Genomic DNA, 16,704 nt, shown 5'->3' with positions numbered 1-16,704 from the left:
CATCAGTTGGAGGCCTCTTGACATCACATAGCAGGAACAAGAACTGAAGCCTCCCATTAGGTGGTATAGATCAACTGGTATGATCTATATGATCTATGGTTCTGCAAAACAGAACTGAGTGGCACAACCGACTGGCTAATTAGTACAGAAGCAAGTTCAGTATGTGATAAAAGTGAATAATGCTTCACGGTAATGTGGTGGTACAGAGGTTTCCAAAGTGTGTACTGTAGTGCCCTATGGCCATTGTGGCACCTTGTGGCTCCCTGGTGCATCAGCAAGCCAGCCAGGAGCAATGCAGAAGCTTTGCTTTTTTTTTCTTATTTATTTTTTGCCGAGCTGGTGCTGCTGCTGCTCCTACTGCTGCTCTTTTGGCTCCAGTTCTGGCTCTTTCAGGCTTCTTTCCTCCTGCTCTGCCCCACAGCCCTCACTGCTCCTCTCGATGTGCCGCCACAGAAATCACTGGGGTGGTGTGTATTTGTGTGTGTGAGAGAGAGAGAGAGAGTGAAGATTTTTTTTCCTGGTTTTGACTAGTTTCCTATAAAATAGTTAATCTTCTTTGTAATCATTCTTTAAAAAATATTATATCTAATAATTTTCTCTTCATTTTTATGTTCACTGTTTCTACCAGGCAACATGAAGAAGCGCCTTTTGATGCCTAGCAAGGGTAAGACCTTGGCATTGTACTCGGTTTGTGCCAGGACAGTGTAACTTTTCTAGTTTCACCTGATGGATTTTCAAGTTTGCTTGCTCTTACCAGTCACTGCTCCTTTTGTGTTCTGTGTAAATATTGTTTGTGTAGTGTCCGTGTACATGATACTGTTTCATATTTTTGATCATTTTCATGTATAGTACTATAATAAATATAGTAGTATGCCTTATTCTGTTCCTTTCCCATACCATTAACATCCAGAAATAATGTGTGAATTTTCAGTTTAGATTTACAGTTTTTCATGGGAGTGTGTGACATTTTTGTGCTCAATTATGCAGCATATGTTTTTTGATTTAATCATAGCTGACAAGTGGAGACCCAGTTCCATACTTTCAATTAGTTTTGGAGCTGATGTAGACCAAAGAAATATAAAGAGAATATAAAGAAGCTTGCTCCTGAAAAAGGCTTTACCGAAACGCGTTGAGCCAGAGCTTTTTAACAACTCATTTAAAGAAATACAGAATAAAGAGCTTGTTTCTACTTTCTACATCCTGAGACTTCGTCTCTCATTTATAATCTGGACTGTAGAATATGACAGCCTGACTGCTGCTGGATAAAGCCACTGATTAATCAGCATGGAGGAGTGGTGCCAGCAGCAACCTACTTCTTATAGTGCTTGTGAATACTTGCTCCCAGCAGTAGTCGCCCATTAACAGCCATCACTACAAGACAGGGTCACTCCCAGGACAACAGTTGCTATGCAGAAAGATCAGGGAAACTCCCAGCCTCATCCTGCACTTTGATAGTAGCTTCCTGCTGTCATGTAAGCTGGCAAGAGGTGAGAAGGAGGGTGGTAGAGTTCACTTGTGCCAGGGGCCCATGTGTCAGTGAATCCTGGAGGATTGGAACTAGAAAAGCATCAGATTTGATGAGTCCTGGCAAATACTCCACTCTGTCTGATGGCACACTTGTTCAGATTTCCAGATTTTTAAGCTCTTGGTGTTTGAGTTTCACCCTTGCTTCACAGGAAGGGTGTTGATGCCTGGAGAATAGCTACAGTTTCCCCCCTTTACATGACATTGTAGATGTTATCCTATGCCTGTTCTGTAGCCTGATCAGTGTAATTCTTCTATGAGGGCTCTAGGGGAAGGGTTAATGCTTACAATGTGCAAGGCCTGCATTTGTGTGGGTGTGTGTATGTGTGCACGTGCACACCAGCTAACTTCCATAACATTCAGGCTTGTATAAAACACACTGCAATATTTTATCCTGATTGAAATGAAACAGAAAGATAGAAACAACCCTCACCCACATATTGCTAAGGCCATGCTCCCTCAGATTAAACCCCATTCCCCCACCCCTGTTTTCATATACATGCTGAGTAGCATGGGAGATAGGGTGAAATCTTGCAAGACCCCTCCACACAACTGCTGTGGAGCCAAGCAGGAATCTCTCAGTATCATTCATTGGAAATGACCTCACAGGTAGATGTAGAGCCACTGTAGTACATAATCTTCTGCTCCTAACCTGTTGAACATAATAGGAAGGAGGAAACCTTTAATGTGAAGTATAGCTGCTTGAACTTGATCCCTAAGACAATAGAAAGTGTGTATAGATGTTATGCGTTCAGAGACTGTTCTGAGTGGTGAAAATGATACATGTTTCACAAAATAGTCTGCCCCCCCCCACAAAAAAACACCCAGAACAATGAGTTTAACAAATTAGTTATTGCATAAACTTTAATAGACCAACTTCCGCTTTGTCAGATCCATGAACTGCTATCTTTAGTTGCCATATATATTTGGCTGTAGGAAAAAGAGTGTAAATGATGAAGTTAACTGCAAAAAGGTTTTGTCTGTGATAATGCAGTTAAATTATTGGCAACAACAGCGATAACATAAACTTTATAGATCAGGGAAGAGTCACCAAATTCATCTAGGTTATATGAACTACATGTACCCTAATTATGCAATTAATAGGTTCTATGAACTACATGTACCCTAATTATCTAAGAACTTTGTCTTAGGGGAGATAAAGAAGGTGTAAATTGTTTGTAGTCACTGATTTCCTGCATTATCCTTCTCTGTGAAGGAGAGAAATGACAACATTTTTAAAAAGACATTGGAAAAGAAGAAGCTTTACATGTAGTGATTCTAGCTCCAAACAAGAATATTGTAATATCATGTTGATCATATGGGGTCTGTGTGTCTTGAAGTGTTTATATTTGAAATATGGAAAAGTGATGGTAACAAGCTTAGGCGTCAAAGCTGAACACAGCAGAAAATATTGTAGGTAGAAAACATTTAATTTGGCATAGTGGATTTAGACAACATATTTACTTGCCTTTCACCCAAAAACCTCCAAACTGACTTGAAGCAAAACAAGACTTACAAGCAGCTTTTGAATTTTCATCTTCTTATGCTGAGAAATTTGGTGCAATGGGTAAGCATTTAATCAGCAGTAGTCATGGTGCCCGCTATGTTCTGACATTCATACACTGTTTAAGAAGCTCAGCTCAATTGTGTTTGACAGTTAAACATTTAAACAGCTGATGTCTAGAATATCAGAAGGAATGCCTTCTCCAGTATGTTTTCTTTTGTTAATTGTTCGGTTGAGGGTTCCACAGAGTTAATCTATGACAGAGGCTCTCACATTCTTTACAACACTTCTACTAAAGGCCTATATATCAAAGACTCTGTTATCACAACATTTAACACCCACTGACTCTCTTACCAACCAGTCATAATTACTTGCAGTTCATTGGTATAAGTTTCAATATTGCAGTATGTTAGATAATTTAATGTATACTTTGTGTAACTGAGATATGGCACCTCAGTAACTATGCCAGTGAATGGGGTAAACATGTTTTAAAAATATTTCTAGGTGTTAGCTATTTTAGTTTTTTATAAGGAAAAATCATAAGGGCCAAGATACAAGAGTATACTTTGGCATACAATGCCAGCAGAATTGGGATTTCCTTGCTCTCCTGGCACCAGAAAAACTGCTCAAGAGGGTTTCCCACCCACCTGCCACCCAAAGAGGCTTTTAAGATGCAAAAAGCAGGAGGATAAGGTGATCACCAGTTCTGTGGAAGGAATGGGATCTTACAGAAGTATATCATTAGATTCTGACCAGAGAGTCTTGTGGTACAGTGGTGCCTCGCTAGACAGTTACCCCGCATGACCGTTTTTTCGCTAGACATTGGCTTTTTGCGATCGCCATAGCGATTTGCAAAACAGTGATTCTTATGGGGGAATTTCACTGGACAGTGTTTGGTCCCTGCTTCGCAAACCGATTTTCGCTAGACGATGATTTTGACAGCTCCCTCCGTGCTCGCAAACAGGTGTTTTCGAGACCTAAGCTTCGCAAGACAGCAATTTAAACAGCTGATCAGCGGTTCGCAAAGTGGCTTTCCTATGGCCGATCTTCGCTAGACAACGACGATTCTTCCCCATTGGAACGCATTAAACAGGTTTCAATGCATTCCAATGGGGAAATGCTCTTCGCTAGACAATGATTGTGCTAAACGGCGATTTCAGTGGAGCGGATTATCATCGTCTAGCAAGGCACCACTGTATCTTGAGGGCAGATTTGTTTGGCACACATTTTTGCTGTCATCAGATGCATCAGGTGAAGTTATCAGACAAGATAGAAGACCTTTTTATTCAGATAAGCCATTGGTGGTTAGGCTGCTTTGCTGTGCAAGGAACTTTTCATCCAGGCAGGTGCCGCCTTCTGTTTTCCATATGATTTCCTTCTATCTGCTTTTAAAGGTGTTTGTTTTAATTCATCTGTTTCATATTTCTAACTGGTACAGTTTTATTCATTTTATTGCTGTACTACCTTAAATCCCACTTGGTATAAATTGAATAAACAAACGTCTAGATAGCTAGCATGAGACAAGGAGAATTATGGCAAAGAAGTAAAGTGGTGAGACAGTAAAGTGATGAGGTAGTTCCTAGTCTAAGAGCAGTTATATGTGACACTAATACATGAAAAATACTGCTTTTTTTTCTTATTAGTAACTTTGTTGTACTGAATTCCTTTCTTGTACCAAACTCCTTCATTTCTGCCATTCAGATCATTCTCTGTTGGCCCTCTGTAGTAACATTTTATAGGAGTAGCATATATATATTATATGACATCTGTACTGCAAAATGAAAAGTTACTTCTTTTCCTTCAAACCTGCATGTAATATGAGATTAAATTAACATGTATATTGTTTAATTATTTAATAAGGTCAAGCCCCATTTCTCTTCATAAGTGAACTCAAAACATAAAAATCATAGTAGCACAAGTAGCATGTATCCAATACAGTGATGTCCTGCATGACGACGATAATTTGTTCCATGAAAATCGCTGTTTAGCAAAATCATCGTCATGCGAAATGCGATTCCCCATTGGAATGCATGGAAACCCGTTTAATGTGTTCCAATTGGGAAAATACCTCGTCGTCCAGCGAAGATCGCCCATAGGGAAGCCATTTTGCGAGCGCCAATCAGCTGTAAAAATGGCTGTCCTGTGAAGCATGGGTCTGGAAAACACAGGGCAGCCATTTTGCAAAGCTGACGATCAGCTGTAGAAATCGTATTGTGAATAAACGGTCCGCAAAGCACGGACCAAATCAACGTCCAGTGAAAATTGCCCATTGAAATCACTATTTTCCAAATCGCTATAGCGATCGCAAAACATCATCATTATGCGGATTCGTCATTTAGCGGGGTCGTCTTCTAGCGAGGTACCACTGTATAAGATTACAGAACATTAGTCATGGAGGACCAAGTCTAAAATAGGAACTCCAACAGAACAGTCTACTACAAATATTCTCCAGTAGTTTTGTTTTGACAAACTCATAGAATGTCATGACTTAATTTATTTATTTTAGGATGGTATCACATGCAGTGGGGCCACTAAAGAAAGGCCTTGTACAGTATATCTCAGTGGTTCCCAACCCTGGGTCCCCAAGATGTTCTTGAACTACAACTCCCTGAAATCCTGGCCAGCACAGCTAGTGGTGAAGGCTTCTGGGAGTTTTAGCTCAAGAATGTCTGTAGACCCAAGATTGAGAACCACTGGTGTATCTCGTTCAGCCAAAGAATCTGGGGCAAGGCCTCTGATGTTGAACAGAGCATGAAGGGAGGAACATACAAGAAGAGGCCGTCTTAAATGTACTCTTAAGCTATTCACCTTAAAACCAGCATGGTAAATTAAGACGATTTGTGACAACATAGTTTTTGAAAGCAGTCATATCATTTTTTAAAGCATTTCAGTTCAAAAGTCACTATCTTATCTCCTAGATGTGAATGTGAAGTTGCCCACAGATAAGGGGGTTTCATGTATTGGGTGTGCCCCAGGTATGCAGAAATACATTTGTGTATAAGAAAAAGAGAAACTCCAAATATGACCTTACAAAAACTGACTCAGTGCTTTCAATGTGGGCAGCTGAATATCAGCTGAGAAGGTGAAGGGAGAGTGAACTGGTTGGCATAAGCTGTTTAGCATATATGAGGCCAACTGTGCAGCCTTGCCATGCTCCAGCTGCTAACTGCTCCCACCACACATTGCTGATGCAGTTATCCACGGTGGTGCAGGGAAACAAGACACAGAGGGAGAAAACTCCTTAGTATTCAGCCAGGACCATATTAACTCATGGCTGGGCCTGTAGGCTTTCAGACATTTTGGGGTCCCTCTGACACTTCAGTCTTTCACCCCACTACAGCTGAAAAAAAATGGATGGTCCCCTAGTCCCTGCAGGGCCCCTGGGCTTCAGACAGTCAGCTTTATGAGTAGTACTCAGCTGGCTAATGGGAAAGAGGCAGGACCTCAGCACAGAGAAATGGGAAGGCTTCAATGGACGCTTTACACAGAGAGGGAGAGGCAAATATGTGGATGGAAAGGTTTGGAGAACCAAAACAGCTATAAGACTAAGGATAGAAGCCCCGGAAGATAGGCATCAGCATGCAAACATCCGTTTCTATGGGCTGATGGAACCTGTGGAGGGGGACAATACGTTAGGATTTCTTATTGACTGTTTTAATTCTATAGTTGCAGACCTCACCCAGGGCAGATTTTTGAAAGAGCACATAGAACTGCTACTCTGAGAGCAACAGGTACTGCGTAGCAAAGAGATATTGTCATGTTTTTTTACACAACAACTTTATGTTCAGTGAAAGACCATTTCCTTATATTCTGCTTGGTATAATATAATGTTTAATCTCCTTTGTGCCATTAATCTTTATTCTTCTTCATAAAGATTTCCTTATCATACCCCCAATCCTATTTGCTTCCTTTGAGGATAAAGCATGACAGGGGAAGACATCTTTTTTGCCCTCTGGGGCCACACAGGGTTATCAACAGGGATCAGGAATTATCCGCAGACAGCTTCCACATATGAAAGTGCACATGTTCTCTACATTATATTATACCAAGAGGGAGATGGAGCTGAACTGAATAATCTGACCCAAGAGCTACACACCTAGGTTCCTGAAAAGTCTTTAAAATACAGACCTAATAGTAATGGGCAGTGTAGAGCTAGTTGCAAAAGAAGTGAGGTTACAAAGTCTTCAAACAAATAAAGCAAATAAAGCAAACTACTCCTTCAAACCCCCCCCCAAAAAAAACCTGCTACAGCAAAAAGGAGCTGATAACATGGCTGCCAAACTTACAGAGAAAGAAAATAAGAAGAAAAGATATTAGATGATATGGAAAACCAGTTACAGTACTGCAATTAAAATGAAATCTGAAGCAGGAACTAATGGATAGGTGATGAGAATTGTTAAAACCAATAAGTAACCTATTAGAGGAAATAGCTGACAACATAAAACGTGTAAGAGACAGCAGATGAAGCACATGCTGTGGGCAATGCACATTGTGAACAAATGGGAAGCTTGGAGAACCAAAACAGAGCAATGAGACTAAAGATACTAGACCTGGAAGATAGACATCAGCATGCAAGCATTTGTTTCCATGAGGTGGTGGAATCTGTGGAGGGGGACAGTATGTTAGGATTTCTTGTTGACTGTTTTAATTCTATACTTCCAGGCCTCACCCAGAACAGATTTTTGAAAGAGCACATAGAAGTGCTACTCTGAGGGCAACAGGTACTGCATAACGAAGAGATATTGTCATGTTTTTTACACAACAATTTTATATTCACTGAAAGACCATTTTCTTAAACAGGTTTGGAAACTCACATCCCTAAACTCTAAAATTAACAGATTTAGATTCATGCAAGATCTAAGTTCTGAAATGCTTAGAGGAAGACATACTCTATAGTAGTTACATAAAAGATACAGGAAGCTAAAGTGAAAGATTGAGGATTCCCTTTCAAACTAATTGTATAAAGAGAAAGCAAAATGTACGTTGCAACTTCATTAAAAGAAACACTGAGAGTCTTGGAAAACTTAGAGCTGGAGCTCCCAAGTGAAATTGATGACAATACAGACTAGGATTCAGGAGGAGGAGAAAATGATCCAGAGCAGATACAAAGTGGTTGGACACAACTAAATAGGAGATGCTAAAATGCATGCATTTAATGTTAGGGAGATCCTGTTGAATGGAGGCAAGTTGCAAGAGAAACACACCTAGAAGATTCAAGAGATACATAAGAAGGAAGGACCGACCGACCGTTTATTGAAATGTGGGTACTGTGGGCAACATTCACACCACAAAATATTAAGTCAAGAGGGGTAGCAATAATTTTTCCAACAGCTGTCCCATTTCAGCAAGGGGACATAGTTAAAGACCCACAAGGATGTTGAATGAGTAAAATGAGGTTTACAGGAATTCAACCTCATAGATGCTTGTAGATAATCTGCAGAAGAGGAATTTTACATATTATTCACATAGCCACAACACATATTCTAGAATAGTTTGTATTTTAATGTCTCACATTTAAGGCAAAACACTGGACAATCAGAAATTAGTATTGAAAATATCCAATCATGCACCAATATCCAGAAAGCCAAACCAGATTTAATAAGGTTCATGATTGTGGAGCAGTAGCAGTACCCGGACTACTTATTAATTAAAATTTCTCCTCTGTCATTTCTATTTGTTTTGGCTATAGTTTTCTGTTTGAAAAAAATAATAAAATGTAAGAAAAAAAGAAAGATTATACCGTAGCTTTTCTCAACAAAGTTTATAGTAGCGTGCAACCGCAAAACAAGTTCAGGATACACTACTAACACACAAACACATCTTAGTGTTCTGACTAATAATGTTGAGGTCACAATATATTATTTGGTTCTGCAAATCTAGAGTAAGTGGTGGGCAGAAATAGATGTCTTATTTCTGGCAGGGCATATGAGGGTAATATATTATGGACTTTTGGTGCCAGCTTGAAACTGTTCTCCTTTTTTAAGTCTCATTTTTTTAAAGTGCATTGGTGTTTAGATCCTTGTGTTGTTGTTGCCCTCTGCAATTGGTAGTATGTTGCATTATGTTGTTTTTATTGAATAGCCACAATTATTATTTTTTGTAGTACAGTATTGTACTATATTATGTTACACTATATCTTTTCTTGCATATTACTGTATATTGTTTCATTATATTTATGGTCTGATGTTAACTGTTTTTGATTTCTCTGAGATCTTTGGCTATTGAGCAATAGAAAAATGCAGTGAGTAAATGGATTGAGTATTCTTTGATTGATCCTGTGGTTGACAGCAAGTTACACAGTTCTGCTTCCTGTGTTTCCCTGCTTTGCTGCCTCTGGGCTACCCATGTACAGTTCTGAAATAGTCCTGCAATACTACTTTTCAACAGCAGTTGCAACTCTGAAAATGGAAGTATACCTTTATGAAATGTGAGCTTTATGAAAGTTAACATTAAAATATAGCACTTAATCTTTAAGGTGCCACAAAGTTTTTGTCTTTTTTTTGTTTTTGCTTTTGTTTTGTTTCTTGTTGATTTATTTATGAGGAGAAGACCTGTTTGCAAGCTCCATGCCTGTCTGCGTTGTGTAGTGCAGTTTGGGTACATTGATTTTGCAATAAGTATTTTGGTATTGATTTGCTGTCTCTCCAGCATGTTTTTCCATTTGAGATCAAATTGTGGTTGCTGTGTAGGAAACATTATTTAATGATAAAACTTTAGCACAGAGAAGTGTATCTAATGATCTCTATGAGATCATCTAATTTAGTATTGTCAAATGCGAGTAGATAAATAGGTGCCATCTCGGTGGGAAGGTAAAACGGTGTTCCCTAGTCACGCTGGCCACGTGACAATGGAAACTGTCTTTGGACAAGCGCTGGCCCTACAGCTTGAAAAATGGGATGAGCACCGCCCCCTAGAGTTGGACACGACTGGACTAAAAATGTCAATGGGAACTTTTACCTTTTACTTGTCAGATGGTCCTCCAAGGCTCTGGTGAACTCAGCCATCTTTTTTTTTAAAAACATCCTTGGGAATAATGCAACATCAAATGGTAGAACACTTTCTGTTGAACACTCAGTGAGCAGTGTGACTCAGTTGTTTTTGTTTGCAGTGCAGTGAGACTATTTTACTAGGAGAACTTTCTGCCATCTCTTATCTATGTTGGTCACTCCAAATATGAAAAATGTATTTCAAATTAAAATGAACACAGAAATAGTTGGCAATTCCTTTACACGTAGTGCATGCACAGATACATATGAACATTGTTGAAAAATGTCTGGTAGTAAGAATCCTGTAATGATTCACCCCAGATCGATTGTATCTCAGTCATCAGTGCACTATTGCACTGAATCTGACTCCTCAGGGAAAAAGGAAATGATGTATCATTTTGGAATAGAAAAAAATGCCTGTAATGCTTACAATTATGCCTACAGTATCCATACAGGATTCATTTCAATGGTATGTACAAGCAGCACAAAAATCTAGCCTTGCTATATTAAAATTCTTCTATACAAAGGGAGGTCAGTACATTCCAGCTGCACTAAGATTGTTCCAGGCCAAACCCCTTAGTCAGCTCTTGTACGGGGCACAATTGGGCACCTATTCTTCGTTTATCCAGTTAGAAGTAGCTCAATCCAAATTTGTGAGGTCTATCTTACAAGTTCCAAGAGGGGTATCCAATGCAGCCCTCAGGCTTGAAGTGGGCTACCTGAAGGTTGAAGCCAGAGCTTGGCTGCTATTTTTAACTTTTGGCTAAAACTAACCTTTCAACCAATTGGACTGACTTCACTGGTATTACAGGATAACCATCAGTCACCTTGGAAGAGAGCAATATACCATAAAATCAACAGATACGGCTATTCAGTAGAAAGTATCTAACAAATGGGATACGTTAATGCCAAGAGTAATCTTAGGCGGCGTATTATTGAGACAGAAAGGCAGCAGGACCTTGGTATTATCAGAAATAGGCTTATACTTGACAACGCACTGCTTCCACCCAAACCGGCAAAATATCTCTACTTACCCTTAACACCTAAACAATGCAAAGCTCTTACTCTGGCCCCACTTTAATGCACTTCCGTCAGCAGTCCAGGAAGGGAAGTATAACAACACCCCTTACACTCAGCGTTTATGCCCCTGTAACTCTGGTGAGATCGAATCTATCTCCCATGTGTTACTTCATTGTGCTTTTTATTCTGACATTTGAGAAGTCCACGTTGACCCTTACATAAGGGCATTTCCTGGACGATCAGAGGCACACTACACACTGCTTTTGCTGACATGGCAATGCCCTGGCAGATCTACTGGGCCAAATTCAGATATGCTGACAAAAGTAGCTAAATTCTGTGCTGCTGCAATTAAAATCTGTGAAGGAAAGGTTCCACCTAAAGCGCAGCTATAGAATCTGTAAATTGGTGTATACCAATTTGATATAATGATCACATGGGCTCTATGAGCTTCAAAGTAACAATTCTGGCATTTATGTAAGCTGAAATAGCCCATAGATAAGGCCTATGATAGGGAGGTAGGAGATATTTAGTAAGATGTATATATGTATATAGATGTTTTTAGTGCTTTGGTGTTTTTAGTGTTTTTAATGTTTTTAGATTGTTTTTGTGTCTCCTAATTTAAATAATGTATCTTACTTTTGCTGGTCAATGACTGTAATAAACATTTATTATTATTATTTCTATGGTATGTAATTTTTCATTGTGCAAATTTTACTTCTTTACTGCATTTCTGCACTACTTGGCGGCCGGAGCTCTTTGTGTAGTTCACTGTTGTATGGCCATTACACATCTATGGGTAGGTGCCTGTGACATTAGTAGCAGTAGACACCACACCTTTCTTTTCTAAGCTGTGCTGCTATTGGTACTTTAGAAACTGAATGCTGTCTCAATATCATTTGAATGAAGAGAACCTTGTTCCGTGGCAACAGTGGGCCATCTTAAGGGGAACATACTTTGGTTGTACTCCTATATAGTTTCTTCACAAGTCTCTCTCTCACTTTTATGGCATTTAATTATTTTAAGGTGCAAATAGCAGTGTAGCTATGTTCATGGAGAAAGAGTTTTGCTCATCCATCTCTGTAATGATAGCAAGCTGCATTTTATTTACTGTGCCTAAAAGCCAAAGGGCTTTTGTCTCTGAGAAGCAGATGCCGATTTGTGGTTGTGAGGAATTGCTGCTTTATGTCCTGCCTGTGAGCTTCACAGAGGCATCTACCTAGCTTTAGTTACAAATAGAGTGCTGGACTAAGCAGATATCTCATTTATTTCAGAGATATGCAGAAGATAGATTGGAATCTACTAGTGGTTTACTTGGTGGGTTGCAGAAAATTAGTAATATTTTTTCCCCTTTCATTTGTTGAGCAATAGCAAAACATACCCTCTGTGTTGTTGGGGGCAAGATGGGGTGAACGTCTACATTTTCTGAGAACGCTCAGATCACAGTGCTGTCTTCTGATTTAAAAACAAAACGGCGCACTGAGACCAAAACCTCAAGGCCTGCCTACCTTTCAGAATTCCATGTTGAAGTAGGAACTTCCCAAACTTTCACTGCGCTGAGCCTCCACTTGTCAGGCTAATACAGATGGGCAAGCAAGTGAAAAAGCATGTTGCTTCAACATACTCTTTTCTTCCTGCTGCTTTTACTCCCACTCAGCAGAAGTGACTAGTATGATCTGATATTTTGCTCATGGCTTGGGGGTTACATAAAGCAGATAATGGCAGATGATCACTGAAGAAAGCAAATGTGAAAATGATTCCTGTTTTGGAAAGTGAGCCAATTGCAAACATAGCCGTGTTGTTTTGATCTTGTATTTTCTTTTCTGTCTTGGAAAAGCAATGGTGTCTTACGAGGTCTATTCTCTTTCCTGTTTGTTAGGTCTGCCTAACCACGGACAAACCAGACAAATGGTAAGAGAATGTTCACTTTTTAAAAAAGTAAATCGGTAAACACCACTATCCCAAACTCTAGACAGCTCACAGGCATAATTATTTCTGCCTATGCTTTCCTTAACTTTTTTAGTTGGCTCTGTATTTTAAAACAATCAAGGACTGAAGAAGAACATATATTAAACGAACCAACATTTTGTATTTAAAGTGGATTGGTATCTTTTTTTTAATGGCGATGGTAACAGTCATGGAATATAAATAAAACAGAGATGTGTTTTCACTGAAGGAGGAAAGTATGGGGGGATTGCACACAGGTATGCTAATGTGTTTTATTTTTAAGGAAGGTGGGATTCATACTTGCTAAGAAGGCTTTGGGAGAAGTTTTACTTTTATCGTTTAATCTTTTTAATGAAAGATACTGTGAGAGAATAAAAACAAGTTGCTAGTATAATTAGTCTGATATGAAACACACAGATATAGGAGAGAATACATTTTCCATGCAGAATAATAGGCATGCTTTTGTGCTGCCTATGTACTGTGTAGGTTCTCAAAGAGCATGTCCACAGCCTTTGTTTAAAACACACACTTGAGCTCTCCCAAAAAGCATATTTCTGGTATATCCAAATGAAGGAAACTGCTTTGAAGTATAATGAAACCACTGTGACACTCTTGTGAGGCGTTTCTGCCTAGAATTGCAAAGTACTCTGTTTCCCTGAAAAAAAGACCTAATCTGAAAATTAGCCCTAGTATGATTTTTCAGGATGCTCGTAATATAAGCTCTACCCCCAAAATAAGTCCCAGTTAAGTGAAGCCCCACCCTCCACCATTGTGTAGCAACCAGAAGATGACATGATGGTATTTGAATAAATGTAGATGGTTGTACATGGAAAAAAAAAATCTCCTGAAAATAAGCCCCAATGCATTTTTGGAGCAAAAATTAATATAAGACCCTGTCTTATTTTTGGGGAAACACGGTAGCAACTACTAAAGAACAATTGTCAGGCACAATCCTAAATATTTGTTGAACATTTGTTAACAAGTTTGAAATCTAAATAATATACTGTATTGATCATATGATTAATATATGGCAGTATGGTTGGCAATTAGGCAATCCATGCATTCTTTGGAAACTGGTATAAAGTTGAATTGATTGATGATACTTTTAGGTAGATTGGCTACTTGTTGATACCTGCTATATAAAAGCTTACACTTCTACTAGGAAATCGATATGCAGTAGTCTCACTGCACTGAAAGACAAAGGATGTCTACTTCCCATATTTTTGCAATGTTTGGAAAATATTTGAAGGGAGTGGGAGACCTCCAAATATGTCCCTATTTACCAGTATTGCTATCCTGGTGAAGCCACAACTGTGGCTACCCCTACCATTTCACTGGGGTTTCTTTTTTATGGTGGATTTGTCATCATAGAAAAGCAATATACTACAAGTTGATCTTGGGACTAATAACAAAACCAGGACAGTTTTAGAAAATGTGTCTACAAATGTGTTCAGTAATGCATAGTAAACTAAAAATATCAGTTTGTATTGGCATTAGAAATACAGTAGATTCCATTAGTTTTCTGGGGTGGACCTTTTGAATAGATTCTCTAAGCCTGCTAAAATGGATCTGTTTAATCATAGCCAGGCAGGTGTTCAGTATTGAGACATGATTGCATGTGCTGGGTGCAGTCTAGGCCTGGATCTGAATTCTTGGATAGAATGCAAATGCACAGCACCAGTGTAGTACTGAGGAGTAGGTGACAACCTGTCTGTATCTGTTCTTCTGTTTCCCTTACTTGGACATCCTTCCATTTTCTAGAAAGTTTAATTTATTTACTGATTAATTGAATATGTAAGTCTTTCCATTTCTCAGATTTTGGAGTAGTACACGATGGTTTAAGAAAAACAAACATCAAAAGTTTGAAATACATAAAAAATAATAAAGCAGTGAGTGCCATTTATTGATCAAGAAATGCTAGTCTGAAGAGACAGGTCTTCTGAAACCAAAAGCAAAGAAGTATAGTTGCATGCCCAACCTCAATTGACATCTCACAAAATGGGAGTCTTATGCCAGGGGAACTCTTTGTGGAACCACTAGGAAGGCCTCATCAGAAAACTCTGAGAGATTGCATCAGGTGTTCAGTCATAAAAAGAGTTTAGGTATGCTCCTGCCAACCTAGCAGTTCGAAAACATCTAAATGCGAGTAGATAAATAGGTACCACCACGCTGGTCACGTGACCACGGAAACGGTCTACAAACACTGGCTCTACGGCTTGGAGACAGGGATGAGCACCACCCCCTAGAGTCAGACACAACTGGACAATTGTCAAGGGGAACCTTTAACTTTTTATGCTCCTGATGTACCATCCACTCTGATGCCCAGCAGCTTCCCTGATTGGACTGGTTAAATTCAGTGTCCACGCCTAGATCTCTTCTGGGTTCCTAGCTTGGGACTTCATTGTTCCGTGACTTCCATGACCCCACAGTATTGGACCACACAGAATGCAGGCATCAGAGCAATCAACTTCATTATATGTGACTGTATTTTCCAACATTGTCGAGTCTGTTCCATGGCTGATTGAATAATTCGGTGAACTGGGTAACTGATTGCAGAGCCAGAGGTCAGGAGTTGAGTTCCCTGTTGTGGCTCTTGGCAGAAAAGCAGTCTGTGTACCCCTTGGTAAGCTGCACAGTCCCAGAATGACCACAGAAGAAGGGCATGGGAAGATTTTTTTATACCTACAAAATCTTAGAAAGTGAGACTATATGTTATAATCAACTTGGCAGCATGTAATTTTTATTAATTACACTCTGCTCCACTTCTTGGTATACATGGAAGCTTGGAATAATTAAATAAGCTTTCTAACGGCTATATTACCAATGGTGAAAGACTAAGAGTAAAGATGACTAGACACAAATTAGACTGTATAACAACCTGTTGCATGGGAGTGCTGGCAATCAAGAGAACTTCTTGTGCTGCCTCCACTACATTGTCAAGTAGCCACTCCTGGGAGATGCTGTGACTGTTCAAGGCACCATTAACGTAACTCTTATAAATGGAACACTTGATCTTTCAAGAATCCATGGGGAGCCTTTTCTTTTAACAAGATACTCAAATTCTTTATCCTGGCCTTCATGGCTAATACAAAGGTGGGGAGCTAAAGTGTGGTAAACCTGTGATTATACTGAACAATATATTTAGCCTTAGGAAAAGAGCCTCAGAGAGGGTGATAGCACCCACAGCATTGCAGGGTCATATTTCTGTCTTGGACATTTACAAAGTAATGATGTGGACTTCTATTTGCACCATATTGGCAACTCCCAGTCATAGGTCATAGCAAGTGCTCTTTGTTCTGTATAGTAATTCTCTTTTGGATATAAAATGCTGAATGCAGAAGTCGAAATATAAAATGTTCTATATAACAGTTGCATCTGTAAATGTCCTAAGTGTGAGTTGTTACTATGAGAGGGAATATTTGGAAATGGGGTTTAGGAAAAAAAAAACAGAATTTGCAAGAGAGAAATGTAAAGAAACAAAACAGATAAAATGCAAGAAAGGAAGGCTATGTATGTAATGATAAATTAATAATAGTAAAGGTAAGAAATGTGATTTAAAGTGCAAGTGAGAATTATAATACAAAAAGAAAAAAACCAACTTGATCTATGAAAAAGCAAAAACACTTCATACTTCTGTTCTGAAACCTTTAATGGCATTTACAAGTAACAACAACACAAGCAAAATGGGAAAAGTAAAATTACACATATTTCACAAATCAGGAGCGA

The 16,704-nt window shown here is 39.1% G+C and overlaps 1 protein-coding gene across 14 annotated transcripts in view; it reads left to right on the top strand.

The window, feature by feature from the left end:
- Positions 1-16,704, top strand: part of MTA1 (metastasis associated 1) — a 141,959-nt gene that overhangs the window by 97,807 nt on the left and 27,448 nt on the right. For 7 of the 14 annotated variants that reach the window (XM_078392455.1, XM_020813015.3, XM_020813014.3 and 4 more), the window contains 2 exons: positions 629-664; positions 12,911-12,942. In XM_078392455.1, coding sequence (XP_078248581.1) covers positions 629-664; positions 12,911-12,942 — 68 coding nt within the window. Of the gene's footprint in view, positions 1-628; positions 665-1,012; positions 1,197-7,690; positions 9,272-12,910; positions 12,943-16,704 lie in introns of those variants that run through there. The other 7 variants (XM_078392462.1, XM_078392459.1, XM_020813017.3 and 4 more) reach the window with 3 other exon arrangements.

Source organism: Pogona vitticeps, chromosome 4, assembly GCF_051106095.1.
Source record: "Pogona vitticeps strain Pit_001003342236 chromosome 4, PviZW2.1, whole genome shotgun sequence".
Lineage (NCBI taxonomy): Eukaryota > Metazoa > Chordata > Lepidosauria > Squamata > Agamidae > Pogona > Pogona vitticeps.
This window is presented reverse-complemented; position numbering and strand designations above follow the sequence as displayed.